Genomic DNA, 17,432 nt, shown 5'->3' with positions numbered 1-17,432 from the left:
TCTCTGAGCCCTTCTTCCCTGACTTAACTGAGAGAAGAGTACTTGCTTCAGGAGGCAAGTGTCGGGCATACGTACACAGTGGCCAGCCCACTGGAGTTGGTATTTCATGACTTGCGCTTCTATACTGCTGATGTTGGCTGCAGAGAGAACGCGTCGGTCTTCCCAACTGATCCTGAGAATCCTTCTGAGACAGCAGTGCTGGAACCTCTTCAGCCGCTTGAGATGTTGTCTGTTACCCAGGTCTCACACCAATAGAGAAGGGTGGGGAATGACAACTGCTTTGTAAACCAAGGTCTTGGTACTTGTTTGTAGATCCCTGTCATTGAAGACTCATTTGAGTAGTCTTCCAAAATGTGCTGGCATAGCAGATCCTGTATTCAATTTCAGAGTAACAGTCATGTTAGTCTGTATTCGCAAAAAGAAAAGGAGTACTTGTGGCACCTTAGAGACTAACCAATTTATTTGAGCATAAGCTTTCGTGAGCTACATCCGATGAAGTGACCTGTAGCTCACGAAAGCTTATGCTCAAATAAATTGGTTAGTCTCTAAGGTGCCACAAGTACTCCTTTTCTTTTTGTATTCAATTTGTGTCAATGCTGGCTGTTTGGGAGAGGTGGCTGCCAATGTATGGAAAATGGTTCACATTCTTGGCTAACTTGACCAAGCCAACTTCTTGCATTCTGAGAGATGTATGCAAATTCTTTCTTGATAGTCTCTATCAGTTGTCATTGAGAATAGCTGACTCCATCTTAGACTGCAACTTGAAGCAATTATGCATTTATACTTGAGCATACCTTGTCACAGAAATTATGCATACTGTTAAAATGAAGATCAAGGAATGCAAGAAAGTTTGGTTAAATTGCAAGATACTTTTCCAGCTGTCCTCCTACTCTTCTGGGGGTGGGGGAATTCACCCAAACAAAGCCTATAAAATGGCATGGAAGTTGAGAATACTACGAACAGAAAGCTAAAGACATAAGAAATGTTTAGTTTCTTTTTAAGTGTTGCAGAAATGGAAAGCTTGAAAGAATTGGTGGGTATATGCCAGACTGTCAGGAAGTAAAACTGAAGATGAGCTGTATGGGTAGGGTTTGTGGGATTTTGGGTTTTGTTTGTTTGTTTTTGTATCTCTGGTACTTCCTCACTAGGAGTAATGCATTTTGTTCTGGACACAATCTCAAAAGAGTAAGTAGGAATAGAGGAGGATCCAATAAGAGAAGAGGGATTAAAAGACATGAAAATATTTTCATGTGAAGGGATAGTGAAAAGACTTGGGATGCTCAGTTTCGAGAAGGATAAAGGGATATGATAGCGAATGACACAACTACTAGCTCAAAGAAGGTAAATACCTATCAAATACTTCTACTTACCCTTCTTCAGAATACAGACTGAAAGGGGCATTCAGTTAAATTGAAAAGCAACATACTTTTTGCTGCTAAAAAGGGAATACTAGTTGATAGTGTGTAATTATTCTGTGGAACTCATTGCTCCAAAATAAAATTATGATGAAGAGCTTAATAGGATTTTTTTTAAAAAGGCTTAGATTATGGATGAAACTCAGGTACACTAGGATTACCTATTATATTATATTATATTATATTATATTCTTTTTACTGGGAGAGCTAGTGGTTGCCCTTGTATTTAGGTTGTCATAACACTTGCCATTATAAAAGATTCTTGGAAAGTTTTTTTTTTAGAAGCTTTAACGCTTCCAATCTTTGCAACAGGCCTTTGAAATTCACAGGGAAGTAAGTCCTCTGGTTAAAGAAGCAACTCTTCTTCAGTCTGTCAAATTCTGTTCACATTCTAATGAGAGAGGAAAAAGTCATTTTTCCCTCTCTTGTTTGAGTTCTTCAGGAAAAACTTTGTCATGATGCCAGACATGGAATTTCTAAGGTCAGGTCCATGCTACTGCCAAAGCAGCAGCATGCATTGCCCTGGGGAGGCCAGGAAGCTGTCAGAGCCATTGTAGTGTCAGGGTAAGTGGGAGAGAAGAACTGGGTTGAGGTGTCCCTGACCATCTCCATATTGCAGGTTCCTGTCCCTCTCATGGGGTAATAGTTTTCTACTGGTAGCTAATGTCCTGTAGTTCAAGTAGTAGAAGGCTCAGCTTTAGTGCTGAAGATTGAGGCTTCAAAACCTACCGATGATAAATGATGTGTGAGGTTTTCTCCCCAGAAATCTAGGAAATTATATACGGAATAAAGCTTTCAGTGTAGTTAGGTTGCAAAATCAAGCACTCAAAAGTTAGGAAATACTAGATTTGAGGTTGTCCAGGCAATCTTAATTCTGTCCCACTATGTTGTCTGCATTATGATATAGTTTTAATGACATGATCCCACGCTATTTTTTTTCCCCACAGTGTATCTGCACAAAATAGATGAATAAGGAGGCAGAATTAAGTTGCATGGGCAACTGTAAATTTGTCAGTTTCTAACCTTGAGTGCTTCAGCTTTCAGCTTGAATAACATTCTTTTAACATGCATTACATAACAAAAATAGTGTGTTGTAGTATAAACCCTCACTCAGTTCTTTGGAAGAAACTTCAGCTTTAAGTATATTATTCTTTAACTGTATACAATGGGTTTTCTTGCACCTTCCTGTAGTACAGGGTACTGTCAGAGATAGGACACAGGATTAGAGGGATCACTGGTCTAATGGTCTAATCCAGTGTGGCAATGAGTACTACATTTATGTATTTTTTGGGGTGAGGAGAGAAGCAACAACAGAATATCAGGGCACTAGAGATGGACACCCTGCAGAAATAACACTGCTTTTCTCTCTTGGATAGATTCTTTTTGTCTTCTCTGCTCCTGGTCTCTGACTGTGTCACTAAAGACTGTCACTAAAGACTATGTACCATGATTGGTTTCCACTCTGTATCCTTAGTGACAGCTAATGTGTGCATTTACAGTTTGAGTTGGTTTCATTGCATGATGCCCAAGTTGCTATAGCACAAATAACTAATGAATCTTCCAGTAATCCAGCAGAGTTGACTAAGGGTGCTACTATATGTCTCTGTGTTACAGGCATTACGTATTTTGTGCCAATCTTACTTTATCTCAATAGGTACAAAGAATTTTACGTGAAAGATTTTGTCACCAGTGCCCTAATGGAAAACTGTTTGGGGTTCAACTTCAGTACAAGTGAGTAAGCAATTTCATAACTTTATGGGCAGCTGCTTTAATATTTTGACCTCAGTTTAAACATAAATTTTGATTTGTACAGGGCCTGTTATGCCTTTGATCTTTTTTCTGTTAAGTAGTGATTTTAAAATGCACTTAAAAGAAGCAGCTTCTTAAAACTTCAGTAGAGCTTGAAACTCATTTAAACTTTGTTTTAAAATTAGATTATTAGAAAGACTTGCATTCCTGTTTTTCATGTGTATAAACTTCTAAAAGAAAATCACCTTCTGGGCTGAATTTTTCTCCTGTATGTTCAAGAAACTCCTACATTTTGTCCATTCCCATCCCTTCTCAGGTTGTTTTTTATTTAAATTTTTGAATGTTTGTTAGTTTAAGTTCATCCAAAAGTTGAGAGACCTTGGTTTGTATCTTCTTCTCCCAGGTCTTCCTGCCTGGAGCCTTTCCTGCTTTGTCAGAACACTGCAAGGAGTTTCTGCTAGAACCTGCACACCCCTAGCAGTCTAGTTCCTGACTATTCTCCCCTTCATTGCAGCCTCCTGCTGTTCTTTATAGGGCAGTCACCCTGATCTCGCCTAGATGTGGCTTATTCTGTAATCAGGGTGGCTAGCTCCAGCCTTAAGGGGTGAGTGACCCTGTTACAGGAACCAATAATGAAACATTTGCTAGTATAAATTAGGACTCCAAAAAATAACATGGTGCGAGGTAAATAGTGGTGTCCCCCAGGGGTTTGTACTGGGCCAGTCCTATTCAACATATTCGTAAGTGATCTGGAAAAAGGGGTAAACAGTGAGGTGGGAAAATTTGCAGATGATACAAAACTACTCAAGATAATTAAGTCCCAGGCAGACTGCAAAGAGCTACAAAAGGATCTCTCAAAACTGGGTAACAAAATGGCAGATGAAATTCGATGCAAAGTAATGCACATTGAAAAACATAATCCCAACTATACATATAAAATGATGGGGTCTAATTAGCTACTACCACTCAAGAAAGAGATCTTGGAATCATTGTGGATAGCTCTCTGAAAACATCCACTCCATGTACAGTAGCAGTCAAAAAAGCAAACAGAATGTTAGGAATCATTAAAAAAGGGCTAGATTACAAGACAGAAAAATCATATTGCCTCTATAAATCAGTGGTTCACCCACATCTTGAATACTGCATGCTGATGTGGTTGCCCCATCTCAAAAAAGATATATTGGAATTGGAAAATGTTCAGAGAAGGGCAACAAAAATGATTTGGGGTATGGAACAGCTTCCATATGAGGAGAGATTAATAAGACTTTTCAGCTTGGAAAAGAGATGGCGAAGGGGAGATATGATAGAGGTCTACAAAATCATGACTGGTGTGGAGAAAATAAATAAGGAAGTGTTATTTACTCCTTCTCATAATACAAGAACTAGGGGTCACCAAATGAAATTAATAGGCAGCAGGTTTAAAACAAACAAAAGGAGGTATTTTTTCACACAATGCACAGTTAACCCGTGGAACTCCTTGCCAGAGGATATTGTGCAGGCCAAGACTATATAACAGGGTTCAAAAAAGAACTCGGTAAGTTCATGGAGGATAGATCCATCAATGGCTAATAACCAGGATGGGCAGGGATGGTGTCCCTAGCCTTTGTTTGCCAGAAGCTGGGAATGGGTGACGGGATGGATCACTTGATGATTACCTACTCTGTTCATTCCCTGTGGCACACCTGGCATTGGCCACTGTCAGAAGACAGGATACTGGGCTAGATGAATCTTTCATCTGACCCTGTATGGCTGATCTTATGTTGTTAACATTTGTTGTCTTCCTCTTTTGATAATGAAGAATTTATTTTGAATATTGATCACTCATTGCTGAAAGACATCCAAGATTCTGTAAGAGTTACTTTTTTCTCTTTTCTTCCAAGTGTATTCTTCCCTCTCAATGGAAGATTGTTTCAGTTGTTAACAGTAACTCCCGTTCTTTTCTCTTTTTTCCCCATTGTCAATGTAAGAAAATTAGTGTTCCTACTATAAAATGCATATTGTAACCGACTTTTAAAAAAAACGAATAAAACAAATGTTATGCTCGCATTCTTCACTGAATTAATTCAGTTTTTGGGGGAAATAAATGTAGAATATAAAACCTGATCCTCATTGTTACAAAAAAAAAATCGTGTGGACCCCTTCCATATGTTTTTGGGGTCTTTAAAAAAATTACCAATCGCAGGGGATGACCTCCACAGCAACAAAGGTGGCACTGATGTTGTTACGCTGTGGAGAGGCAACATGATGAAAAACTGGAAATCAGCAGGACAGTTTTCATTCCTCAGTTATGGCAGAGAACTGAAAAAGCCCTTGTGGTTACTAGAATCTCTCTACAACCATTTCAGTGTTTTACAGTAACACTTCAATGAATGACTTACATTATCTTAATATACAGTAAAGATACCCTAAAGGGAAATAGCTTTGCCTTAAGGAAGGACATCTAGAACTGACAGCTTAGTAGTTCAGTAATTGTTTAAATTTCTAACAAGAAGTATTTGTCTGAACTCCAAGTAACATTCCCATAACTCTAGATTGGTGTGAAGTTTGAGTAACACATTCATAAAAACCTGTGTGAAGAATTCATAGTTCCGTATTTGTACCAGAATAATATAGAATAAGTTTACTACTTTGTGATAAATGACTTCCTGTTTCTATTTAAATTCTAACATTCTATGCTAAATCAATTCACTTAAACTCTGAACACTATTCTAGCCATCTTTATTTTCTGTAATTTCATTGTAAACTTAAGTTCTGTCAAAGTTCACCTATGCTGTAGTTTAAACACCCTGAGTTTCAGTGAATGCATCAGAAGCTTAGTATGGGTAATCAGTTGGTTAAAATTATTTAGTCGGTGATTCCACATCTGTCCTCATGGTCTCTTAGCTGGCACATTTTGAAGCATTTTTTCTCTCTTCCTTTTGTTGTTGTAACACCATTTGTTTGTCAACCTGTTGCTGTTTAAAAGTCTTAATACTAATTGAGGTTAGTTCCTTTCCTATTTGAAGAAAGGAGCTAAGAACTGAATGTAATAGTTTTTCTCTGAAATTTGCCTTCCATGTATGGCATAGTGGTGCGTAACATGGTATTTAGAAGAACCAGTGATACTTTTTATAACACACATTTTTAATGTTTATGAAATCTGAGTCTAATCTTGGATTTTATTACATTTTGCACCCAGTGGATGTTACTGTGATTGCAGTTAACCGGCCATCCTGTGTTAGGCTTCTTTTTTTCTTATCTGAATTTTCTTCTACAGCTACAGCAAATACTCCTGTTCCTAAAGTTTTAACTTACTGTCATTGTCATTATAGACATCTACTGGAGCTGCTGAAACGAACCATTATCCATGGAGAAAGTAACTCTGCACTCATCATTGGACCCCGGGGATCAGGAAAGACTATGGTAAAAGCTCTTAGTACAAGTTGATGTAGGGTCAAATTGTACCCTGGTGTAAATGGGTGCAACTCCATCGGTGTCCCTGAAGTTACACCACAGCGGAGTTTGGCTTTTGATCACTTCTGTCTTTGTGGGGTTTTATTTTTAAAGATATCTTGTTTTGATAATGCTTTTTTTATGAGCATTTCAGGAGATGTATTAATGAGGCTGTTCAAAAGAAAAACCTTACTTAAATTTTTCTTTGTCTTTCTGAAATCATAATATTCAGATGTCTGTAGTTCAAATACAAGAATTTCATATTTCAGTCAGACTTTATGTGCAGTTTACAATAAAGCGTGTAACAGGAACGCTGCCTCCAGCCTGCCCCCTTGTGGTATAGGGTGGCTCTGCAAGCACCCCGCTTCAGTTTTTTCTCTCTGGGGTCTTGGAAATAATCCACCAAGCTTTCTTCTGGCTAATGGTACTCTTGGTTGGGCTGGTTTACTAACAAACAGTACAGAACACTCAGTGCCCAAAGTAAAGTCATCACTGTAACACAAGCTCATACTCACTCTGGCACCTTCATTCCAATCTGCCCTTTATCCAGCAGCCATTGCCAGCCCTTTCTAGCAGGAGTCCTTCCCTGTTCTTCAAACAGCCACTCCCACTCTATCCTTCCCTCCCCAGGAAGGATCCAAAACTCCTCCTTGATTTGTCTTCTCTCTGGCTCAGAGAGGTCATCAGGCAAACCCCCTCTTTTGCTCTCCCCTAGTATCTTGGTCTCCTGCAGGAGCCTTGCTACTCTGCAGCCTTCTCCATGCTCCCTTTGTTGAAGTGTCTGTCTCTGTCCACCTGGGCTTCTTTCTTATCCCAGAGGCCTGATCGAACCACATGATCCCTCCCTTCTGTGGAAAGGTGAACTTGTATCACAGCTGGGGCTGAAACCCATTTTCCTTTAAAAGTGCATCCACCCTGTGACAAAGTATAACAGATTCCTTGTGTGACTGGCAGAAACTTCTCTTGAAATTCTCTGAATGCTACACTGTCCCACCAGCAGAATGTACCAGCTCTTAGGCATTATAGGCTTCTCTTACCTCAAACTGTAGGCTCTTAATTCATCATAGTGAGGAACAGAGGTAACTTGTGCTGCTGCATTAGTGGTGTTTCTCTGATTTGGCTTTGAGTGGCTGCACTGATGTTTGACCTGCTACTCAACTGACTTTTCCCTTTTAAAAATTGAGGGTTTTTTCCTACCAAAAAATGGGAATTTTTGTCATTGGAAGCAGGTCCTGCTTTATGAAGTTTCAATTTGCTTTAACTGTTTTTCATTCTTGTCTGTGAAGCTCCCTGATGTCTGTATAAAATCTGTAACTCAGACTTGTTTCTACTGAAGTCATTGCAGCTCTACTTAGAGTTGTCAGTGTGGATCCCACTGTAGGCACATGCACTGTGTGAGAGGCCATAATCTTTTTTGCTTATCCGTGTCCACGTGGGCTGCATATGCACCTTGTGCTCCAATGCAAGGGCGTAAAGGCAAAGTGGCCCTGACTCTCCCTCCATTCCCTCTTACTACCTGTGGTAGCAGTACGGAACCTGGATTGTGTCTGACCCATTTGGATTTTTGTCTAAGCTCCAGATTTATCTAAAACACTCATCACTACTTAGTTTACTTCATAAAGTTCCTCATTTTTTGGACATTCCAAAAAAGCCCAGACATGATGGGGGAAACCCTTTGCAGACCTGTTTGTGCACCCCTGTACAGCAGGACAAAGTTGTACAATGGTTAAAATATGGCAAACTGTAAGCCTTCAAAGTTTACATCCTGCTCTGTGTTACTGTCTAATGCCCTGCTGAACACAATCTGTCTCTCTTCTGCCTTGGGGAAGCTCTTATCCCCAGTGAACGCTTCTTTTCCTTGTGCTCCCAGAAATCAAGGGACACAAGGCTCAAATTGCATCTCTTGGAACAATCCACTGAAGGTAGCCTCAGATCTAGAGGAAGAAATGTCATCCTGTCTGGAGCCTAGGAGGCTTTCCTCTGATAGTGCACCAGAAACTAGGTACACCTCCAGTTTCAGCAGGGAGAAGAGATCAAAGAAAGCAGTTGAATCAGCACAAGGAATCATGGCACCGTTGGATATGTTCTCTATACTAATGACATCAATGCTGATGTCTTTATTGCTGGCTCTAGGACAGTGACCCAAAACACTCTCCGCATCAGGTATGTGCGCAGAGCTGCGTTTGCAGTAGTGCTTAACATAACGTCCTCCTCAGAAGGAGGACTCAGTCCAAGGGTGGTAGTTCAAGGCCATTCAGCTTCAGAGATGGTAACAGAGCACCAGCACCCAGTAAGGTCAGAGACTTGGGCTTTGGTACCAGCACTGACTGAGGAACCACTCCAGATGCAGGGGTTTGCCTTTGAAGATCCACCTTTACTTTTCTTCCTGGCACTAACATCATTACTACTGAGCTTCATAGGAACTGTGCCTGATGGCATTGCTTATCCTAGAGGTGTTCTACCCCTGATCAGACCATTCTAGTCTCTTTTTAGGAGTGGACTCTGATGGAGACAGGAGAGATGAAACACCTCTAGGACAAGCAAGGGTGCCCATTACTATTGCTCTTATAAGACTGGTAGTGGATGGGTTACCCACAATCTGGCCAACACCAGTACAATATGCCATTGTGGCCCTATTGGCCTTGATGACTATTGCTATCTCACTGGTCCCAGAGTTGTGCCCCATCACATATCTCCATGAGGAGGAGGTGATTACCAGTTCTCCTTGGCGTCAATAGGCCCCCTTTGCCAGAACCAGAAGAGCAGCTGGGTATGCTGCCAGAACAAGCCTGGGGGAGACACACCAGCTTCCCTCCCCTCCCCAAGAATCTTCTTCCTCTCCCAATGAGGCAGTCACTGTGGATACCTTGGATATTGAAACTATTCAGTTCAAGAGAATATTTGTGAACTATTTGACATCTTAAGTTCTGCTGTTCCACAAGAATAGTCCTATCCATCAGTAAGGGTTTGATGGAGCCTACGATGGAATATTTGGCATGCACTGGCCTTGCCCCCCCTCAACCTCATGCAAAGAAGAGGTGCAAATACCACCTAAGGTGGTTGAGCAGTTGTGTGTGTACCCTATACCAGGGTGCTTGTCAGCAGTACAAAAAAAAACAGTCAGCTCAAGGACAAGGATCTGAGAAACATTGACCTTTTTGGCAAGAAGACAAACTTGTTTCACGTTACAAATTATCAAGCACTATGAAGTGCACATTCCTTGTATGGGAAAGGATGACCCCATTACTCTCAACTCCCACAGAACTGCATGGTTCTTTGAGATGATGTCACTGTGGATCCCATGACCTTCCCTCCAACCCTGCTTTGAGTCCTCAGCTAACTTGTGCTTTGAATTGTGAGGGATCTGTTGGAGAGTTGCAGCCACTCCATCCTTTATGCCCTTGCACAGGAGCATAAAAAGGCACAGGGTGCGTGGATGTCCTTGACAGACTGCTATGCAAAAAAACTCCAGCCTCATGCATGTGAGGTGCATGCTCACCTGCAGTGGCACCTAAACTGATGACAACATCGCAAAAAAATAGCTACTTTAGGTAGCATAAGTAACTGTTGATTTGTTAACCTACACATATAATACACTAATTATGGCTCCTCTGTTGGGATCAGGATCTGTTATGAGCCTAATTTAAGTGTGTAAGCAACTTCCATTACCTGTAAAATGCTGACATAATGGACTAGAGTATGGTGATTCTGGTTATAGGACTTGATTAGAGTACATACTTAATAGGTGCTTTTCCTGTACTGTATATCATGTCACCTTGTTCATAGGGAGCCTTTAGTCAGAGTACGTTGAGTAACACTTAAGTGGTTGCTATGTACATGCATTTACAGTTTTACCAAACTGAATAACAAAGCTTAAAAGGCTATATTATATATTTGTTATAAACTGTGTGTAACCTTTCAGCAAAAAAAATTACCTTTTTGTAATATAAAAATTGTCTCAAACTGGTAAGCTATAAAATAGCTGAAGAATTTTCATAATTGTAACATTAAAAAAATTGGTATGGTTAACAACTAAAGTACCTTTTTTTTTAAAGCCCTTTAAGAGATGGCTTTGTGATGGAGACATTGACAAACATTTCACTACATAAAAGTGCTTGTACCAACATGTCGATGGTTTTGTCTACTGCACTTTTTGAAGTGCTAAATAGTAGTATTCTTCCAATATCATTGGGCTCTCACTCTTCAGAATTGAAAGTATGCTAATGTTGCCAGTACAAAAACTCTGCATAGAGCAGCCCTAAAATAGAGATCATACCCACAAAGCAGACCGTGTGAAGGACAGACTGAGATTGTTGACCTGAATTTGATGGGTTAGTGATTATGGCTCGCCACTGATCGCAACCGACCAGAAGATTTATAGGTTCTTATCCAATTCAGACTACAGAGTTTAAGAACTCAGAGAGTTCTATATTGGGAGAGGATTCTCGGGGTGCTTGGCAAGAACAAGTACACTGAGGACAATACCAAATTGATAAAACCTTTATTGAAATTAACATAAAAATAAGAAATGCAATTAAATTTATAACTGCAAAACAGTAAAAATTCTGACACTCCTGGTGGTACCATCTCTATTATAAGTACCTTAACCTAACGTACTCATACCCTTCCTTGAGGACCCGGGAATAGGAGATGAAGGACCAGCCTCACTCCTGGCATGCCCAATGATGCGATGGTGCTGGCTTCCCCAGTGGTTAGGAATGTTGTACGATACTGCATAAGCTGAGCTGATAGCGTGAAAGAAGATAGGATAGATAGATAGAGCTTAGAATTTAGAAGAGCGGAACTTATCCCTAAAGCTATCCCTAAAGACTGACTATTGAATCTCTCTTACAGGGTATTTTATAGGATCCCGACCTATGTAATTCAGGCTCAACGTACTATACCCAATCTTATTTCCATACCCTAAGAAATTTATGGGTACCCTTCTCCTATAGGTTAGTGGATTATGACACTTACTTTCTAAATATATTAATAAGGATTATCTCATTCCAAAACTGCCAGCCTAGGCTCTCTTGATGACCTCCAAGTTGTGGTGTACCCTGCAGTTACCAACCAGTTGAAGAAGTCAGATAAACATGTGATGCGATGTGGATAGTTCCTCCCTTTGGTTCCCCGAAGTTCAGGGACCATTCTTATCTGTGCCAAAGGTTGCCAGCTTTTATGCTGACATAACTGATCATAGTTTTTGCTATATTGCAGATCTTACAAGCCTGTAGGCTTCTTGCATTTTAACAAAACTTCTCATTAGGAAATACATGCCTCAACATATCCTAAATTCCAAGGAATTAATACTAATAAAATATAAGAATTAAATGGATTAATTTCAGAAAAGAAATATATTAATTGATACTGGATTGTCTGGCTATGTAGACTCCCTCCTCAGGCCCTACGCTACCAGCACTCCCAGCTACCTTCGAGACACCACTGACTTCCTGAGGAAACTTCAATCCATCGGTGATCTTCCTGAAAACACCATCCTGGCCACTATGGATGTAGAAGCCCTCTACACCAACATACCACACAAAGATGGACTACAAGCCGTCAAGAACACTATCCCCGATAATGTCACGGCTAACCTGGTGGCTGAACTTTGTGACTTTGTCCTTACCCATAACTATTTCACATTTGGGGACAATGTATACCTTCAGATCAGCGGCACTGCTATGGGTACCCGCATGGCCCCACAGTATGCCAACATTTTTATGGCTGATTTAGAACAACGCTTCCTCAGCTCTCGTCCCCTAAAGCCCCTACTCTACTTGCGCTATATTGATGACATCTTCATCATCTGGACCCATGGAAAAGAAGCCCTTGAGGAATTCCACCATGATTTCAACAATTTCCATCCCACCACCAACCTCAGCCTGGTCCAGTCCACACAAGAGATCCACTTCCTGGACACAACGGTGCTAATAAACGATGGTCACATAAACACCACCCTATACCGGAAACCTACTGACCGCTATTCCTACCTGCATGCATGCCTCCAGCTTTCACCCTGACCACACCACACGATCCATCGTCTACAGCCAAGCTCTGCGATACAACCGCATTTGCTCCAACCCCTCAGACAGAGACAAACACCTACAAGATCTCTGTCAAGCTTTCTTACAACTACAATACCCACCTGCAGAAGTAAAGAAACAGATTGATAGGCCTGTCCTGTAGTAGGTAACTTCTGGGAACTCTTCTGGCTCTAACAAAGAAAATAACAGAACGCCACTAGCGGTCACCTTCAGCCCCCAACTAAAACCCCTCCAACGCATTATTAAGGATCTACAACCTATCCTAAAGGACGACCCAACACTCTCACAAGTCTTGGGAGACAGGCCAGTCCTTGCCTACAGACAGCCCCGCAACCTGAAGCAAATACTCACCAACAACCACATACCACACAACAGAACCACTAACCCAGGAACTTATCCTTGCAACAAAGCCCGTTGCCAATTGTGCCCACATATCTATTCAGGGGACACCATCACAGGGCCTAATCACATCAGCCACACTATCAGAGGCTCGTTCACCTGCACATCCACCAATGTGATATATGCCATCATGTGCCAGCAATGCCCCTCTGCCATGTACATTGGTCAAACTGGACAGTCTCTACGTAAAAGAATAAATGGACACAAATCAGATGTCAAGAATTATAACATTCATAAACCAGTCGGAGAACACTTCAATCTCTCTGGTCACGCAATCACAGACATGAAGGTCGCTATCTTAAAACAAAAAAACTTCAAATCCAGACTCCAGCGAGAAACTGCTGAATTGGAATTCATTTGCAAATTGGATACTATTAATTTAGGCTTAAATAGAGACTGGGAGTGGCTAAGTCATTATGCAAGGTAGCCTGTTTCCTCTTGTTTTTTCCTACCCCCCCCCGATGTTCTGGTTTAACTTGGATTTAAACTTGGAGAGTGGTCAGTTTAGATGAGCTATTACCAGCAGGAGAGTGAGTTTGTGTGTGTATGGGGGTGGGGGGGGATGTGAGAAAACCTGGATTTATGCAGGAAATGGCCCACCTGTTGATCACTTTAGATAAGCTATTACCAGCAGGACAGTGGGGTGGGAGGAGGTATTGTTTCATATTCTCTGTGTGTATATAAAGTCTGCTGCAGTTTCCACGGTATGCATCTGATGAAGTGAGCTGTAGCTCACGAAAGCTCATGCTCAAATAAATTGGTTAGTCTCTAAGGTGCCACAAGTACTCCTTTTCTTTTTGCGAATACAGACTAACACGGCTGTTCCTCTGAAACCTGTCATAGGAGATAATAGTTAGCAAATAATCCTATGGGCTACAAGATGGAGGAAAGGGATACAACATGTAAGCAGAGTGATCATAGTGGTGACAGACAAATGTCTAAATTATGTGTCTTGGGGCTTTCTACAATTAAAGACTCTAAAGTCTTCTCTTCCTCACCACAACAATTTCCAGCTTCAGTGTTCTTATGATCCTTTTCCCAGTATATGACCCATTTTGGCTACGTAAGTGAGCAGTTAATTCATAAGACAAATGAAATGTGTAAGTGTATTTAATTAGCTTCTTGAAGGTGAAAGGGAAGAAGTGGGTTTTCAGGAGAGCAATACTAGTGGAGAGGAAGTTGGATTTATGTTTAAAAGGAACTAGTGATGTTGGATAGAGGAGGCAATGGGGGAGGAGAAGTAATGAATAAATATCAAATTCATACTAGAATCTAAAAATACTTACGTTTAAGGTCAGTTCTTGCCAAGGGCTGTGTAGAAAATTGAGAGCACAGATAAGTCTTTAAAATGGTGACTTTTTAAAAAAGTTGTTCTTTGGAACTATCAAGTTATGCACATTGTTGATTTATGTCATTGTATGCTGCTGTTAACTTTGTGCACCCTTTCCTATCTTAGTGTGTAAGATGCAACGTGTGTGTGTGTGTGTGAGAGAGAGATGTCTTTAATAACATTTTCCACTCTTCAAGGTAAGGACCTTAACTACTTTTGTGTCTTGTACAGCATCAAGCACAATGGGGCCCAATCCTCATTGGGGCCTTTGGGTGCTACTGAAATCTACTAAATGAAAATGCTAGAGCTACCATTTTAGAATCTTTTAAAAGGCTTTTTTGCATTATTGGATTTTTATGTGCAGCTACAAAATAGTCTGCATGTTGTAACTTGAAAATTATTGGCAATACTTTTATATTCTGTTCTCTCACAAAGAACTGATACTACTCCTCCTCCTCCTCCTCCTCCTCCACTTAACTCATGAAACATGGAAATAACAAAAGTTTTAGAATTTTGAATTTAGCCACAGTATCTGTCATCTTTCCTGCCAGCAACATGCTTCTCATGAAGTTTCATTCATGCCACAAAGTTCTGGATCCTTGCATTTCCTTTTTTAAAGATAGGAGTGATGAGCCCATATAGAAGGGTTTCATTGATCTGATTTGAAAGACTGATTTGAAAAACCTGAACAAAACATTTTTTGGAAAGTGTTTTTCCTCTACGGACGCAAATGCTAGATGTCAAGAATGTAGTTAATACAGGAAGTACTCATGTTCTTTTGAGTATCCTCAACCCAAGCTAATAAAGGTTGATTCGATTAGTCACAAAGCAGTATCTTCAATTTTAGTAGATGTTTGATCCTCTTGTTTTATTTGCAGTTTCTTCTTCTTACTGTTTTTAATTTTAAAAATATACTGGAGGTATTTTAATGTGAATTATGCTATTTTTTTCTAGTTATTAAATTATGTCTTAAAAGAGCTCATGGAAGTAAAGCAAGTGAGAGAGAACCTCTTGCAAGTTCATCTAAATGGCAAGTTATATTGCATTCTTTTAAATTAAAAATACTATATATTTGCTTTTTGTAGTGGGTTTTCACTTACTGTAAATCTAAACTAATAGTGCCTTTAAAGATGTTTCAGAATATCTGCTCTCATAAAAATCTTTGCCTGCTATCCATTGTTTAGTTATGAAAGATAGATTGTCTGAAGCAACATTTCAAGAGGTGTACAAGTAGTCTTACTTCAAAAATAATATAAAGTCCCACTTTGGGAAAAAGTTCCTGGAATAAGTCTCTTCGCTGGTGGCATAATGGTGTGACAACTGGGGTGTAGAATGAGCGAAGGAGGTAATTTAGTGTTTGATGTATAATCACCACTTTCTTTTAGGGCTCTTACAGACAAATGATAAAATAGCACTCAAGGAGATCACGAGACAACTACAAATGGAAAATGTGGTTGGAGACAAAGTTTTTGTGAGTATGAACTTCTTGCTGCTCTTTTAGGCACAGCTTAAAAAAAAAAAAAGAGCATTACAAGACTTAAACAAAAGATCTCCCCTCAGAAAAATAACCACACCAAATAAGTAACTTTTCCATATATTGACCAGACTAAAATGAATAGATTTGAGCCTTACTGCAAAACTGATGGACTGTCTCACTCTTCACATAATTATCTTTTCAGAATTTATAAATGATTTTGAATACTACTGATATGAGATTTATGGAATTAGAACAATAATGTTAACCTGTTAAGGCCCTTGTAAAGTATTTCCTAAGTCTGTCTGTCTGTCTTGACAGTAGAAAATACCAGACAGTACTTATGAATGTACAGTCAATGTCACCATGCCTGTGGTCGATCACACTTGAGAAAGTCAATTTCAGGTCAGACTGACAAAAACTGGGTAGACACTACCACATTGGTGGTTTATTCTGTAATCCAGATTTAACCAAACCTGCAACAAATGTGGCTTCTGGATCACTAAACCAGCTTAATATAGATCCACAGGGCATCTCCTGAGGCCTTCCAGCCTATGTTGCCACCCAGACAAACTGGACTTCTTTGGTGAAGGGTTATTAAAACCAAAAATCACCCCACATTAACTTCTTTGAGTCCCAGGGGGCCAGTCATTTACCCAGGTCAATAGATGCTCAGGACCTTACACAAAAAACAATGCTGTAGCCAGTACTTAGTAAACTAAGAAAAGGAGTTATTAAAAGGTTAAGGCATGTAAAACACTTTACAGTTGGATTGAAGTACACAATTCAAATTGTTTGTAGGAATGTTAAGTCTGCTAGTCATCATCCCCCCCCCCCCCCCCACACACACACACACACACAATCCTGGCTCTGTTACAGGTCAGGCAGTTCCCTGGGGTATATGCTCTGCCATCCTTCCATCTGAATTGCAGATTTTGGCTTACACCTTTGCCTACCTGCTTTCTGAGGTGTTTTCAGGGATGAGTCCAGATGCCTTTGTTTACAGCTCCTTTGTTACTTCTAAAGAGCTCACCTGTGGGCATTTCTCAGACCCACAACATGTTTGAGTTAGACACCGAGCAAAATTTCATAACTCCATACATAATGTCGATATACACCTTATAACAAGATAATAGTATTCAGCAGGTTATAACTTTTTTTTCAGTGATACCTCACAAGGCATACTTTGTCTAAGATTTATCACCACTTTCAGTGATGACCATAGTAGTGTAGACGTCACCTTCCCCTTTAGACAGTATTACCATATATTTATATGCAATGTTGAGTGTAACTTTTATGAAGTTAACTTGTTTTTCTGAAAAAATCTTTTTTTAATCAGAAATTTTAACTATTTCATCACAAAATAGTGAAAAGACCCTCTTAAAACTTGCTTGAAACATCTAACTATATAGATGAGGCAAAGAGTTCTAGTGGAATTCAAAATTGATAGTTCCAAATGTATTGCTACTAATAGACTGGAGCATCTGGATAACATCAGCTACAATAGTTATTTCTTTACAAATAAAGGATTGATCAATAATGTACTAAGTATTTTAAATTTGTTGTTCAACTAGCAATATTTTTAG

The 17,432-nt window shown here is 39.9% G+C and overlaps 1 protein-coding gene across 6 annotated transcripts in view; it reads left to right on the top strand.

Moving 5' to 3' along the window:
• ORC4 (origin recognition complex subunit 4) overlaps positions 1–17,432 on the top strand; it is a 66,301-nt gene that overhangs the window by 26,880 nt on the left and 21,989 nt on the right. For 5 of the 6 annotated variants that reach the window (XR_007359199.2, XR_007359200.2, XR_007359201.2 and 2 more), the window contains 4 exons: positions 3,070–3,146; positions 6,476–6,566; positions 15,327–15,402; positions 15,758–15,843. Coding sequence is in view for 1 of the 6 variants with exons in the window: in XM_048870258.2 (XP_048726215.1) it covers positions 3,070–3,146; positions 6,476–6,566; positions 15,327–15,402; positions 15,758–15,843 (330 nt within the window). In the remaining 5 variants the exon portion in view is untranslated. Of the gene's footprint in view, positions 1–3,069; positions 3,147–3,567; positions 3,769–6,475; positions 6,567–15,326; positions 15,403–15,757; positions 15,844–17,432 lie in introns of all 6 variants that reach the window. The other variant, XR_007359205.2, reaches the window with a different exon arrangement.

This window comes from Caretta caretta, chromosome 11, assembly GCF_965140235.1.
Source record: "Caretta caretta isolate rCarCar2 chromosome 11, rCarCar1.hap1, whole genome shotgun sequence".
NCBI classification, from domain to species: domain Eukaryota; kingdom Metazoa; phylum Chordata; order Testudines; family Cheloniidae; genus Caretta; species Caretta caretta.
The sequence above is the reverse complement of the archived record's forward strand: the minus strand, read 5'-3'. Positions and strand labels throughout refer to the sequence as shown.